General features: G+C 41.8%; 1 protein-coding gene across 14 annotated transcripts in view; it reads left to right on the top strand.

Moving 5' to 3' along the window:
- Positions 1–16085, top strand: part of RBPMS (RNA binding protein with multiple splicing) — a 187023-nt gene that overhangs the window by 62161 nt on the left and 108777 nt on the right. For all 14 annotated transcript variants that reach the window (XM_021074866.1, XM_021074872.1, XM_021074867.1 and 11 more), the window contains exon 2: positions 13029–13106. In XM_021074866.1, coding sequence (XP_020930525.1) covers positions 13029–13106 — 78 coding nt within the window. The remainder of the gene's footprint in view (positions 1–13028; positions 13107–16085) is intronic.

Below are 16085 nucleotides of genomic sequence, written 5' to 3'. Positions count from 1 at the left end.
TTTAGATCCTTTTGAAAACATATATTATACTTTTTAAATCTAGGTTATTTCTCAACCTCAAACCTCACCATTTCTTTCTGACATTGTTAGGTCTTGCAGTGCCCCCAGCCAACAAATATACTCCTGCTTGTAAGTCATGTCAGGTCTTCTGAGACCTGCATCCCTTTGCATAATTACACATAAGTAATATATAAACTTAATATTGACTTGATTCAGATGGCCACATAAATGATAAACAGATATGATTACAGGTGGTTATCAAACAAAATAGGAGTTCTTGTTGTGGCTCAGCAGGTTAAGAATCTAACATAGTGTCCATGAGGATGCAGTTTTGATCCCTGGCCTCGCTCAGTGGGCTACAGAGCTAGTGTTGCCGAAAGCTGTGATGTAGGTCGCAGACAAGGGTTGGATCTGGCATTGCTGTGACTGTGGTGTAGGCTGGCAGCTGCAGCTCCAACTCAACCCCTAGCTTGGGAACCTCCATGTGCCACAGGTGCGGCAGTAAAAAGAAAAAAAAAAAAAATCAAACAACTATGTCTCAATAGAGAGGTAGTTCCTTTAGTGGGCTGGGAGGTGATAAGTTACAGTGGAAATATATTGAACGTATCCTGGAATTGAAAATTCCTACAATTGGAAAAGCTAGGAGGCAATCTAAACTTAAACATTGAAGTTTGCTCTTTTACTGGAAGAATGCATTATAAGCACTGGGCTTTGTAGTATTGAAAGTAAACTAGTTTGTAAATTAAAGGAAGTAGCTGACCAAAGTAGATTATTTTAAAAATTCATATTTCAGTCATGGGGTGTTGTAAATACAAACATTGGCTGAAATTCTCATGTAGAAACAGGTTTATAAGAGTGGGTGGTTCTTGGTAAGCTCATCAAAACTCCGTTAATAGCCTGCATGTATATGTCTGCTCTGTGGAAATCTCTGGACTTGACCTTCCAAGTTTTCCCCCAATAGTAATTTAAAATATTTTAAATTTATTTATTTGCTATTGTAATTTAACGTGTTATATGAGATGCCATGAGCTCTGTTGTAGGTTATGGATGCAGCTTGGATCCCGCGTTGCTGTGGCTGTGGTGTAGGCCGGCAGCCACAGCTCCGTTTGCACCCCTAGCCTGGGAACCTCCATATGCCGAGGGTGTGGCCCAAAAAGGCAAATAAATAAATGAAGAGGGTAGTGGAGGGACTTTACACTGGCATTTCTGCCATTTTCTGTTCATTAGAATGAATCATGCTGAAGGGGAAGGAACTTAACGCTCTATTTGGTGAATGGGAGAAAAATAGCAAAGATTTCGTGGACATACTTTAAAGCTACCACAAGTGGATTACCATATTGTCTCGAATTTCTGGAAGAAGAAACTTGTGAATGGAGAAGTGACTGGTCCAAGGTGTGTAGTCAGTTGGAGAACTGGAGTTCAAGTCCCAGCAGCCGAGCTCCCATGTGTGGATCTTCTTTTTTTAACTACATGTGCTTTTTCACTGCCTTGAGTACTTAACCTCTCAAATGCACATTTGAAAGTCACAAGGACCTTTATTTCTTCTTCATACTTATCCATGTATGGGTCTTAAAGATCAAATGGCTCTTTCATGCCTCACTCTTAGTAGTGAATACTTAGTCACAATTTAATACTTAAATTCACCCATTTAGTTCATTCTGTAGATACTTAGAGGTTTACCGCCAAGAACTGAGATACTGTCATGTGGGAGAGAACTTTCGTTTTGAAGGTGTACTGACCTGACACCAAAGAATTTCAAGGTGTACATTGGGTAGTTCCCCACGGCTAAACATTGGGGCGCAAATCTTTTTTTCCCCCACAACTTTTTCAAACTTATGCAGTTCTCAAACCTGCCGTAGTTAACAACTGTGGTGCATTGTGGGTGGTTATTAAGAATGTGCTACAAGTTGACGTTGACAGTGGGATCAAGTTCATCAGATGGAGTTTGTCCACAACTGGTATCAAAAGCAGTAAATGCATTTAGACCCCTGGGGACTGTTGGGACCGTAATCTGCTACTGCTAATTTTTTCCAGGTACTTAAAGTGACCATGAAGAACTCTGTGCCATCTGGAATTGTTTTTACTGTGTAATTTAGGAGAGGTAGAATGGCTTTTTCTTTGAACAGATCTGCTTTGTAAAATCACAGTCACCCAAACTGTGCAGATGGAGAAGTCTTGGGATACTATCTCTTCATATTTTCTGCTTAGATTTTACTTTGTTAGGCTTTGGAGAAGTCTGTATTGTGAGTAGCCCAGGGCATCTTTATGACAATTTCAGGGTACTCTATAGGATTAAGAAACCCTGAGGGTAACCACACTATAGCAAATTAGAAGGCAAGTTTCTGGTTACACTGAATGAAAGTATCCATTTGAAAATCTTCATATTTTGGAATTCCCGTTGTGGCACAGTGAAACAAATCTGACTAGGAACCATGTGGTTGCGGGTTTGATCCCTGGCCTCGATCAGTGGGTTAAGGATCTGGCATTGTCGTGAGCTGTGGTGTAGGTCGCAGATGAAGCTCAGATCCTGCGTTGCTGTGGCTGGGGTGTAGGCCGGCAGCTGTAGCTCCTACTGCAACCCAAGCCTGGGAACCTCTATATGCCCTAAAAAAAAAAAAAGGAAATCTTCATATTTTAACAGTATAAGCAGTGCAGTGTAATTGGATGAAGAGTAGTACTTTCAACCAGTGTTAAAACAGAATAAGCATTTGAAATTTGACTAAAGGAATTTAGAGAAGCCAGGGTGGCATGTTAAAGGGTAAAGCTTTTCCCTGCCTTTATAAGGAACTTCTTGTTGAACCCTAAGGACTTGACAACCATATATTGTGTTTGACAGCACTCGGTGAATTACCTATAATAATGTTAAGTTCTCAACTATGCACACACATATAGATCTAATTTCCTTTCTAGGCTAATTCAAACCCTAAATTCCTAATTTGCCTCTGGTACCCACCTCCATTTGTGTCTGACCGCACCAAGGAGGTTTCTGAATGAGGTTTAAGTGCTTTGCATGTACAGACACATTTGCCTCTGCTAGGGCAGTTTCAAACCCTAGAAATTCTTTTTTTTTTTTTTCCTTTTTGCTATTTCTTGGGCCGCTCCTGCGGCATATGGAGGTTCCCAGGCTAGGGGTCGAATTGGAGCTGTAGCTGCCAGCCTACGCCAGAGCCACAGCAACGCAGGATCCGAGCCATGTCTGCAACCTACACCACAGCTCACGGCAACGCCAGATTGTTAACCCACTGAGCAAGGGCAGGGACCGAACCCGCAACCTCATGGTTCCTAGTCGGATTCGTTAACCACTGCGCCACGACGGGAACTCCAAACCCTAGAAATTCTTGATTTGTCTTATCCGTTTAGAAATAGAGCAGATGCGCGAGGTGGCCTAGATCGGATTAGACTTTGGTTTTAACAAGTCCTATCAAGTGAGAGAGATTGAGACCATCTCATTATAACTTGACAGGCTTGCCTTTGGGGTCAGCTCCTCCAGAATGAACATAGAAGTGTGATGTACCTTGTGCTAACTTGGAATCTCGATTCCCTGTGCATATTCTGAGCCCTGCACATACAGCTTTATGGAACATGGTGTTTCTCTTTTTCTGTGTGTGTTCCATGAGTCTTCCTCCTTCCTTGATACTTAAGAGAAATTTTTTGATCACCTTGGCGAAAAAGGCCTTGGTTTCCATGGGCCCTAAATAAAGGTATACGTTTGGTTGTACAGACGGGGTCAACAAACTGAATATCGCTCAAGGCAAACACTAGTGGGCCCTCAAACATTATGCATTATGGGTATAATTGTGTGGCTGTTTTCTTTTAAAAGGACAGAACAATTATCCATATAAAACCAAAACAAACCTGGGAGTCCTGAACAACAGCATAGTGACCCTTTTATCCTATGGTTAGTCAGTGCTTGGTGTCTATAGCAACCTGGCCTCCTGAACCAAAACATACCTTCCCAGGGCTAGAAAAGGGGCAAGTCTTTTAAGTCCAGTAGGTGGCTATTGTCAGGAAAAAGAGCTTGAGCACCTGTTCCATCTTGAAGCCAATGCCAAGAAGAAATGGAGCTTGACCAAAGGTTGGTCCATTTCTACTGAGCTGCAACCAGAATTAAACGCCTGGCAGGCCATTTGAATCATTGTGGTAATCCATTTTCATAGTGGCAGGATATGAATGGGAAATCGTAGCAGGCCAACAAAGCCTTCTTTGGACCTGAGAGAACCAGCAGTCCTCACCTGGGTTCAGTCTTGTAATTTGGTTCTTCAGACGGTGCTTATAGCAACAAACTAAACCCATTTGCATTTTGTTTATAGAGTTGGGTTTTTTTGTTTTGTTTTGTTGTGCCTTTTAGAGCCGCACCTGCAGCATATGGAAGTTCGCAGGCTAGGGGTCGAATCAGAGCTGCAGCTGCCGGCCTACACCACAGCCACAGGCACTTCAGATCCTTAACCCACTGAGTGAGGCCAGGGATCAAACCCGCATACTCTTGGATAGTAGTCGGGTTTGTAATCTGCTCAGCCACAACATGAACTCTAAGAATAAACTAATTTAACCAGTGTGTAAAACTTGGAGGGCTCTGGGGCAAGGAGACTCCCTGCCCCAGGCTTGTGTGTTGCAACAACCCAGCTCTTTGGGATTTGTATTGCCACACATTTGTGGAACTCTTATCTTCTCTGTGCCTGAAACCATGTTTCTGTTTCATGGTCTCAGAAGAGATACGGCACGTCCTTAGATGTTGGAGAACGAGTAATTCCTCTGTTCTTGTCCTGGTGGGAAGTAGGATGATCACAAAGCAAGAACACGCCTTTGACTGAAGCCAGGGTGGATGGTCCTGTGCCTACCTCCCTACCTTAGAGTCATCTGTGCCCTTTTTGGGTTAGATTTTATTTTTAAAGTACAAAGAAACACTGACTCGTGGTCAGAATTCAAATGTGAAGCAAGGTACACGAAGGTATGTTTCTACTTGATCAAGTTTGTCTCCCTGGAGCAAGGACAGGCAGGAAGATGAAAATAACTAAGGACAAAGGTGAATAGGTGGGACCCAAGGTTTATATGTTCAAAGCAAGGAGACATAATCAGGCTTGTGTTTGTTGTTTTTTAAAAGAAATAGGTTATGCTTAAAAAAACGTAAATGCTGGAGTTTATAAATATATAAAGTGAGGTCTCTGTGTGATCCCACCTACTCTGCCCTATTAACATACAATTAATGTGGTCTATATTCTTTTGGTACCTTTTTTTTTTTTTTAACTTGAGTATCTACTAATGTATAAAAACACTGAAAGAATTACTGGGATTGTGGACAATTTCAGGTGTTTGCTTTTATTTTTTCTTTTTAGGGCCATACCCGCAGCATATGGAAGTTCCCAGGCTAGGGGTCGAATCAGAGCTGCAGCTGCTGGCCTACACCACAACCACAGAAACTAAGGATTCAAGCCATGTCTGCAACCTACACCACAGCTCTCAGCAACGCTGGATCCTTAACCCACTCAGAGAGGCCAGGAATCAAACACGCATCCTCATGCATCCTAGTCGGGTTTGTTAACTGCTGATCCAGGAAGAAAACTCCCTGCTTTTTAAATTAATAATCAGGAACCTTGTTCTATCAGTAAATAAGCACGTCTACTCACCATTTTAAATGTGCAAGGGTTTTGAGCATCTTAAACTTTTTGTGGATTACTCATTACATTTGTTGAAATTGGACTTTTATTTCAGTCATTAGTTGAAATGTGAGTGATTTTATTATTATCCATACGTATATATTGATCATTCTGTCCTTGTTACTAGGTGCATAGTCCTTCATTTTTTTGGGGGGGCCTCTTTGACTTTTTAGGTCTGTTGCCATTTCAGTCTGTTTTTCTTTTTCATTTTTCTCCCTTGTTTTTCATCTAACTTGTATTTCTCTTTTAAATTTGTCTCTTATAATGTTAATCTCTTGCCTTTTTGTCAAATGAGTTTTTATCATTTGAAATTGTAACTGTGCTGTTATGATGGTGCTTGGGAAATGGGGTCACCTCATTTTGTTTGCCATGTCACCACAGATGTTGACATGGAAACACTAACTGTTGCCTGTGAATCTACAATGGTATTCTGTAGATTTCTGAGATCTAGAGAGATGTATACATACTGTGTGCCTAGAGCTGGGCTGCATGCACAATACCCCAAAAAGCACATTCACACTCTAAAAGGCCCTTTGAAAGATCTGTGAATCCACTTGCAATTTGAAAGAATGGTAACCTCAAAAGAATGACTCCAGGAAGTTCCTGTTGTGGCTCAGTGGAAATGAATCTGACTAGCATCCATGAGGACCCAGGTTCGATCCCTGGCCTCACTCAGTGAGTTAAGCATCCGGCGCTGCCGTGTGAGCTGTGGTGCAAGTGGTAGACTAAGATCCTCTGTTACTATGGCTGTGGTGTAGGCTGGCAGCTGTAGCTCCGATTCGACCCCTAGCCCGGGAACCTCCATGTGCCACGGGTGTGGCCCTAAAAAAGAAACAAACAAACAAACCCCAAAAGAATGATTTCAACATAGAGCACATTTGAAAGCTTCTTTTGGAGTTTACATTTGTACATGTGAGCATGTGGATAGATGGAAAGAAAGCTTGCAGAGGACAGATGATCATAGAAGCACCTTGTGGGTTCCAGAATGTTTCAAATGAGTGACTACACAGTTATTCATGAGTCACTTGAAAATGAGATTGCCTTTCCTAATCCTGTGAATTTAAGTTGGAACTTCGAGAGGTCAGCTCAGAGTCGTTAAGATAATGTCTAAGACCTTTTAATAAATAAATAACACACAGAGAGGAAAGCCAACAGTCTTTGGGGCACTGTGATGTTCACTGGATGTGGCCACTTGCTGAAAAATGTGTGTGCTACTTCTCTACTATGTACTGAAGTTATTCAGCATTTTTCTGTTGGTTACCAGATTACCTACAGGATCTTGTATGTTTTTCATTAAACAGAGAGCCTTTCCATTTCCAGGCCTGTTTTGGCCTTACTATCCAGGAAAGCAAAGACCAACACAATCAATGACTTTGCTTATTGAATTAGAGTTTATTACTTTGGAAGTAGGTCATTGAAATGTGACATGTCTTTCCCCGGGGGAGTTGGCAGTGCCTGTTAAGAACACACAGCTGGTTTTAGCCAAAATGTTAACTGTGGCCTCTGTAGGAATGGTTGATAATGGTTGAGCAGGAAAGTGCTTGCTGTTAACTTGCCTGCACAGGGACTGTTTCTCCCAGCAGTTATTCTTCCAGTCCTGTTACGGTAGATCTGAAGTTGGAACTGCATCCACAGAATCCATTAGAGTCCTTGGGATGGAGCTGTCAGCAGCTTCAGGTCTCACCTTCCGTGAGGCATGTTGTGTCCTTGACTAAGAAATGTGTTTCCCCGTGTGTCTGATCAAGTAAACAACTCTAAAGGCCCAGAGCCAGGCACATCTGTGTCCATAGACAGTGTTTGGTTTTTGTTTTTTTCTTTTTAGGGCCACACCCACAGCTGGTGGAAGTTGCCAGGCTAGGGGTCGAATCGGAGCTATAGCTGCTGGCTCTACACCACGGCCACAGCAAGGCCAGATCCAAGCCATGTCTACAACTACACTGCAACTCACAGCAAGGCCAGATCCTTAATCCACTGAGTGGGACCAGGGATCGAACCCACGTCCTCATGGATACTAGTCAAATTCGTTAATGCTGAGCCACAACGGGAACTTCAACAGTGTTGTGAAATTAAGTGTTGCCCAGGGTAATGATTGACCTGCCACAAAGTTCATTTGGCGTCATTTGTTGCTTTGGGACACTTTTTTCTTGAGTATTTGATCATGGATTCACATATCCCTTAAACTCTTACCTTACTGTTTCGGCTCTAATTGGTTACTCTGTGAATGAGCTAAGCTTTCTATTGTCCCAGGAAGTTGCTTTTTCCTTCAGTGACCAGGAAACCAAGCATGAATCGTGTCTCAGCTTTGGGATTTCCATAGACATAGCAAAGGCAGAACCCTTTGCTTTGCTATTTAATAGCTCAGATAAAACACATAATAGAAGGGAAGGGAAACCAAAATATCTTCAGACCTCCCCATGATTCTCCGTCCCAGTCATTATAAAAAGGCAAGTGAAGTAGATATTCATTCAGGAAGAGTTTATTTTCCCATTCAGTATCTGTTCATTTTTTTGTCTTTTAACTGTGAAAATTTCCTAGTCTGAGAAGGTCTGGAAAGGATTCAGAACACATAGATGCCAAGCACTGGGATTTAAGAGACCATGAGTTGTTCTCATAACATCATAATGCAGATATTTAAGAGTTATTTCTCCTGGTCAGCCTGTCTGTTCTGTCAGAGAAGAGAATCGCGCTCTTCATTGAGAGGCAAGATATCTTGTCCGTTTCACTAGATTCTAGGAAATGTAATTTGTGTCTGTGTGTAAATAAAATGCCAGACATCTTAGTTGCCTCTAATTTGATGAGCAAAACAGAAGAGCTTTGATTCTCTTTTTATCATGGGTGAGTGGCAAGCTTAGGCCTAGCAGGAGTAAAGGGGTTTGGGTTTTGTTTTTGTTTTTCTGTACATCAGTTTTCATGTTGAGACACTAAGAATCTTCTAATTCTGAAATATTTACATCAAAGTTTTCTCCATAAACTTCAGATTTAATTTGTATAAATATTGACATTATTTATAGTTTACTAAAGAAAGCAATTTAAAAACGCTAGGCAGTTTTCAACCTAACAAAACAAATTTATAGTTGCCAAAACATGCTTATTATGGAAAGATAGAAAATACCAACAAGCTAGTAAACATTAAAATCACTTCTTATTTCACCATTCAGGGCTAACCCATGTAGATAAAAACATTTATATATATATATAAAAACCTCCTACAAGGCATTTTTCCTGTTCTCCATAGACATACTTGTGTATATTATTTTTGTTGGTTGCATAATATGCTTTATGGACCTCGATGAACCTTAATTTATATCAGGTAATCTTTTGCTGATAACCCCCACATTTCTAGCGGGGTTTTTATATATATATTTTTTGTTTGTTTGTTTTTGTTTTTGTCTTTTTTTCTTTTTAGAGCCACACCCTTGGCATATGGAAGTTCCCAGGCTAGGAGTCAAATCAGAGCTATAGCTGCCAGCCTACACCACAGCCACAACAATGCGGGATCCAAGCTGAGTCTGTGACCTACACCACAGCTCACAGCAACGCCTGATCCTTAACCCACTGAGCAAGGTGAGGGATCGAACCCGTGTCCTCATGGATACTAGTTGGATTTGTTTCTGCTACACCACAATGGGAATTCCTTGGTAAATTTTTGACGTAAAAGTTTCTAAAGCCTATTTCTTGAGGCTAGTACTGTAAATAATTTATTCCCTGAGTTAGCTCCCCAGATCTTCATTGATAAGCTGTCACGTGGCTAAGCTTCCCTCCTGGACAAATGGTACTCCGGTGTTTAAAACACAAGATCTGCTTATCAATATTTCCATGGAAACTTCTGTAATCTGGTCAGCACCTGGCATAGCATCAGATATAATGGATACTCCCCAAAATCTGAATGAGTGGGAGCTGAGATTCCCTCTCTGTCCAGGTTGCCAGAGCAGCCAAGTAGAACAGTTGGTGTTCACTTGCTGGAATGTGGGAAAAGGGCTGTGGATAGCAGGGAGGGTATACAGGAGAGCAGGTTTCCACTGTCTGTGTCTTTGGCAGTTGTATCCAATTCAGCCTTAACAGCTTTGATAACGTTCTTTGGAAAGAGTGTTTATCACAGGCAAAGTTGCGTGAGAACGAGGGATGCACACGATTATATTGAACGGCAAACCTGACCTTTATTGAAATTTATGCAATACCACACCCAACAGCAACAGAATATACATTTGTTTTAAGTACACACAGAACATTTATCATGTTCTGGGCCATTAAAACAAGGAATTGAAGGACAGGGTTTTTTTTTGTTTGTTTTAATTTTTTTTTTGTAAGATTTAAGCGTACATTTGCTATATCATCAAGCTATTCCATTTCTAGGTATTTCTCCAAGAAGAAAGTAAACATATCCATATAAAGACTTTTATAGAGTGATACATGAATGTTCAGAATCATTTTATTTGTAAAAGGCCCAAATTAGAAATAACCCTAGTGTCTCCTAAATGAGTGAGTGGATGGATGAAGTGTGATGTATTCAGAGGCCACACAGTTACTATCAGTAATAAAAAGGAATAGATTTTTTTTTTTTTTTTTTTTTTTGGTCTTTTTGCCTTTTCTAGGGCCATTCCCGCGACATTTGGAGGTTCCCAGGCTAGGGGTCTAATCAGAGCTCTAGTCACCGGCCTACACCAGAGCCACAGCAACACAGGATCCGAGCCGAGTCTGCAACCTACACCACAGCTCACGGCAATGCCGGATCCTTAACCCACTGAGCAAGGCCAGGGATTTAACCCGCAACCTCATGGTTCCTCGTCGGATTCATTAACCACTGAGGCACGACGGGGAGCTCCGGAATAGACTATTGATACAATGCAGCATGGTGGATAAATCTCAAAATAATTTTGCTAAAATGAAAGAAGTCAGACAAAAATGATACATACTGGGAGTTCCCTTGTGGCACAGTGGGTTGAGGATCTGGTGTAGTCCCTGTTATGGTGTGGGTTTGATCCCTGGCCTGGGAGCTTCCACATGCCATGGGTGCAACAAAAAAAAAAAAAAAAAAAATCATGCCTTAATTTGTATAAAACTTTAGAACATACATGCAAATCTGCAGTGACAGAGGGCAGATGAATGCTCGCCTGGCAATGAGGATGGTAGGACAAAGTTGGTAGGACAAGGTGGAATATTAAAGGAGCCTTGAGGTGGAGTTCCTGTCATGGCTCAGTGGTAACAAACCTGACTGGTATCGCTGAGGACACAGGTTTATTCCCTGGCCTTGCTCAGTGGATTAAGGATCCGACATTGCCATGAACTGTGGTGTAGGTCGTTGACATGGCTTGGATCTGGCATTGCTGTGGCTGTGGCATAGGCCAGCAGCTGGAGCTCCAATTAGACCCCTAGCCGGGGAACTTCCATATGCTGCAGGTGCAGCCCTAAAAAGGAAAATATAAAAAAGATTAAAGGGGCCATAAAGTAAGGAAACTTTGAGGGGGATGATGGATATATATGTTCTTTGTCTTCATTGTTCTGAGGTGGTATATATATGAAAATTATTGTAAATATGATGTAATTTATGTATCAGTTATACCTTAATACAGCTGTTTAAAATATAAACAAATAATAAGGCATTCATGATTCGGGAGCTGTTCACATCAGGTAAATAGCATGACATTTTACCGTGTACTGTGTTGGATCAATTAAAGGTCTTGCTTGTTGATTTGTGCTTCTTCAAGCCAGAATTAATGGAAAGTGATAAGATTCTAGAAAATATTCTCCTTATTTTTCACCTAGGAAAAATGTTCAATAATTATACATGGTTTATAATTGAGCATTCCTTTTTTTTTTTTTCCCCCATCCTTGAGTAGCAACATGATTTCTAGTGAGAAACTCAACCGTGTGGTATCACCTTGCAGAGAGGAATGGAAAATGTAGGGGTTGAACCTGAATTCATAAAAACAGTAGAAGGGTTATTACCAGGAGCTGGAGGGTAAGGGAAATGGGGAGACGTTAGTCAAAGGATGCAAACATCTGGTTAGAAGTTGCTGAGAGTGGATCTTCAGTCTTCTTGCCACCAGAAGAGAAATGGTCATTATGTGACGTGATGGCAGTGTTAGCTGTAGTGATGATCATTTTGCCGTGCGCATGTACATTTATTAGATCAAGAGTGTATCTCACTACTGGCAATATCTTTAATATCTTTCATTTTATTCTATTCCAAGTGTTTTCATTAATAGCGGTCTCTTCCTGTATTGCAAAATGTGGAGGACTTAAGAGTAATCACAGCGATTACTTTTTTTGTGGCTGTTGGATATATTCATCATCTTGAAGTAGATTGTTGCTTATTCCATATAGATCCAAATTAATTGACGATGTCCGAAAAATCTGAAGGAAAGGACGCGTAAAACAACAGTGTTGTAGCTCCAAGCAGTGGGGGAGGGAAACTGGCTAAAGGCCCATAAGACCCACTAAAATAAATAAGTGGAAACAAAATGTGGTGGTAGTGATAATGCAGGGGTTACTCCTTTCCCATTGAATCAGGACCATATTCCTGAGCCAGTGAGTCGGTCCTGCCCTTGGTTTGATCCTCCCTGCCTGTTCAGTTTGGCCTCACCCTTCTCAGAATACGCTGGGCCATGTCTCTCCTTGGTTAAGGCTTTTTTCTGCCTGTGACTCTCCCCCATCTCAGCTTTTCTTTATGTGATAAAATCCTACCTATCCTCGAATTTCCCAATCAGATGCCAACACAGTGACTTCGATCCTCCGAGCTGGAAAGGCCATTGGTGTTCTGTGTTTTAGTGCACATCGAGTACGGGTTTTGCACCCTAGGTCTTACAGGTGTAGTTCGGCAAGCTCTGCCCTGGTGTTCTGGAACTGAGCAGATGCAGAGGTATAGATTTGGCTACTAGTTAGGTGCATTTCAGTTGTTTAAGAAATTCTTATATTTACCAAAATTACTGTAATTATCTACACCAAGGAGGGAAACAATGGCAAGACAGGCAAGAGAAAACAAAAGCTGTTTCAGTTTTATCTCTGAACCACATTCTATGTTCATTTGATTAGAGCAGAGGAGTTGTAGGCATACCGTCCTTGTGACTTTTTCTCTTTAAGCTAAAATTTAAATGTGATCCTTTTCTTCCCTCACGTTTTTAGAACAAGGCTATGGCTAGTTGGGAAAGGAGAAGTCATTTATAAATTGAAATCAGCTAGAGGTGATTCGCTCTGATAACCCACACAGAACCTCTCAAGCGTTGGCTTAATGGCATCTTAACACTGGAGCAGTCATTGTGTCATGGAATGGCACGAATTAAGAGTCACGGGATATTTGAAGAAAAGTGGTTTGGGAATTTCAAGTGAGCTATTCTCTGTCCACTCCCCTGATCACGTCTCATGTGTATTTTCCAGGTCCGGACCCTATTTGTCAGTGGTCTCCCTCTGGACATTAAACCTCGGGAGCTGTATCTGCTTTTCAGACCGTTTAAGGTAACTTTTCTATCTCGGACATTTAAAAGGGGACCAAAAATATATCTATAAGCTTCCTGGGGCTTTTTGGAGAAAGATATGAAATGATTGAGAAAGCACCCTGTAAAGTGATGTCTTGAAAAGGTTTGCAAGTAAAGGAGATATAATACCTCAGTTGTAACCCATATTCTCATGGAAGGAAGGAAGATTGAAACTGCCTTTTGTCCTCGCAGCAGCTAATCTAGAGAAGTCTCCTGCAGACGTGACAGGCACCTGATTCTGTTCTACGTGGAGCAGCCCGAGTCCTCATTTATCCTCCACCATTTGAGGATGTTCTTCAGAGTACAGATTACCCAAAATATTATCAGTGACTTACTTTGTATTTATATTTCAAATGCAATAATGTAAGTCAAGCCCTCTCCCTAGGAGGTTCCTTATTAGTTGAAATACTGCCGTTGTTGCTGTTCTTTGGAGACATAGTAGATGAAATAGGATTTTATGAACGAGCCTAGGAGCCTAACACCATTATTTTTCCAATGAGCAAAATGTTCTAAGTTTCAAACATAGTAAAATAAAAATTTAAAGAATTGCTTAGGGGAGTTCCCGTCCTGGCGCAGTGGTTAACGAACCCAACTAGGAACCATGAGGTTGCGGGTTCGATCCCTGGGCTCGCTCAGTGGGTTAAGAATCCGGCGTTGCCGTGAGCTGTGGTGTAGGTCCCAGACGCGGCTCAGATCCTGAGTTGCTGTGGCTCTGGCGTAGGCCAGTGACTACAGCTTCGATGAGACCCCTAGCCTGGGAACCTCCATATGCCACAGGAGCAGCCCTAGAAAAGGCACAAAAAAAAAAAAAAAAAGAATTGCTTAGTATGAATTGAGGGAGCTCTTTCTGATGCTCAGTGAAATCTTTAATGCAGTCGCCTGTCCATTGTTACTATCAAGATAAAACTACTTCAGAGATACTTAATGTTGCTCAGATTGAAAACTTAATAGGAAATTAAATTAAAGGTAAAATAACCATGATCTGAGGATTAAGATTAGCCTTTGGAAGATAAGGAGAAAGCTGGGACTGAGCAAACTGGGGGCTGGAGGCCTTGGCCTCCAAGAGGTGAACCTGGAAGTCATGCCAAATTAAGGGAATGTCGGCTGAGGACATGGCAGCACCAGTGCATGGCCAGGGCCACACTTAGGATTACATGATGGCCCAACTGATTCCTGTTTAAAGACTCCTGACTGAACCGGACCCTAGCCTTAGAGGCGTGACGGATTGAGGGCACAACATTATAAATCAACTATACCTTAATTTAAAGAAGTTCATATTGTGACTTAGCGGGTTTAGAACTCCGCCAGTATCCATGAGATGTGGGTTCGATCCTTGGCCTTGCTCAGTGTGTTAAGGATCCAGTGTTGCCACAAGCTGTGGTGTAGGTCACAGATGTGGCTGGGATCTGGCATGACTTTGGCTGTGGTGTAGGCCAGCAGCTGCAGCTCCCATTTGACTCCTAGCTTGGGAACTTCCATATGCTGCCGGTGTAGCCATAAAAAGGAAAAAGGTTAAAAAAAAAAAAAAAAAAAAAGACAGATTAAGGGGTAGTAGCTAGCTTCCCAGGCAGAGGGAATAGGCTGTGACAGCTGAAAACAGCTGGACAGGCGAGGAAGAAGGAAGGCTAAGGGGGCAGCTGGTTAAAACCAACAAACATAAAATAGTCTAGCTTATATGCCAGAAAGTCACCATATAATAATGGACGTAACTCCATTCTGACAGCTGTCCTTTTAATGCAGCAATAATGATGGCATTGCAGTGGGAAACAGGAAGGTTAGACATGAGGTCAGCTGGAGGAAGGAAGGAAGAAAGAACAGGGGTTGTGGGGAGAGTGCCAGCTTTGTAGAATTTGCCAAGTATCTTCTGCAGGGTTGCCATTTTTACTTTCTGTCCCTTTGGTAGGATGAGAACGTTTTAGCTAGTTCCTTTTAATGAAGAAAATAGTGATGTTTTTGTGTATAGAGAGAGAGAGGATTTAGCCAGCAAGCCCCTTATGAATTATCTCACTTATTTCTCCTCACAGTCCTATAAAGTGGGCTAGCCCCATTTTTTTTCAAATGAGGAAAATGAAACTTGGAGCAGTTGCATAAATTTTGGCTCAAGTTTACACACATAATAAATGGCAGGGCCAGGATTCAAACCCAAGCAATTTGATTCTGCCATCCCTGATCCGAACTATTAGTCCTAACTTCTCTTCTGGTGACCTGAGGGGACAATATATCCCCAGGAGTGGTCTTTTCCTTGACTGAAATATCCATTTGTCCTTTGCCTCCGAGGCCTTTGGGGTGTTTAAACCTTCAGGTTTTTCAGAGATTGAGAGCACCTTGAAAAAGGAAGAGGCAGGGCTGTGAATCACGACCTCTTTGGCCAGAAGAGCTCAAGGCCTTTGAGGTAAAATGTTTACAGTAGCTAATTGGTAACATAGTTCTCTTCCTGGGAAAATAGGAGGATGAATCAATCCTAACATCCTGCCCAGAAACCCCAACGCTAAAGTCAGGACCCTCGGACATTCCTAACAGCCCTCTTTTAATTAAAGTCCCTGGAGGCTGACCCTCTCCTGCAAATCTGTCTCTGTCCTGATAGGTGTGTTGGTCACTTACGTCAAGTGTCACCCCCCCCCCCACGTGTCATCCATCACTGCAAGCCACCAGCCATTGATTCTTCCCAGAAATAAACAGACTTTGTTATCCTTGTCCTAGAGAGTCAGGAGGGGTAAAAGGGAGTATAAAGGAAGTGTTTCCATCTTCCTTGAGGATGAGCTGGGGATCAAAACCCAACCGGGGATTTTTGTATCAGTACCAACATGTGAAAAGTGATGGCTGCAATAAATAAGCAAAAGACTCAACAGAATTGAGCGTCACTGCACATTGAACCTTTCCTGGCAGTTTTGAAATTATCATGAGATGTTCTACCAAGGACATCTTAGTCTTTGTTGTTGTTTTATGGCAAATATATGAT

Source organism: Sus scrofa, chromosome 15 (genome assembly GCF_000003025.6).
Source record: "Sus scrofa isolate TJ Tabasco breed Duroc chromosome 15, Sscrofa11.1, whole genome shotgun sequence".
NCBI classification, from domain to species: Eukaryota; Metazoa; Chordata; class Mammalia; order Artiodactyla; family Suidae; genus Sus; species Sus scrofa.
Note: the sequence above shows the minus strand (reverse complement) of the source record. Positions and strands in the feature narration are given on the sequence as shown.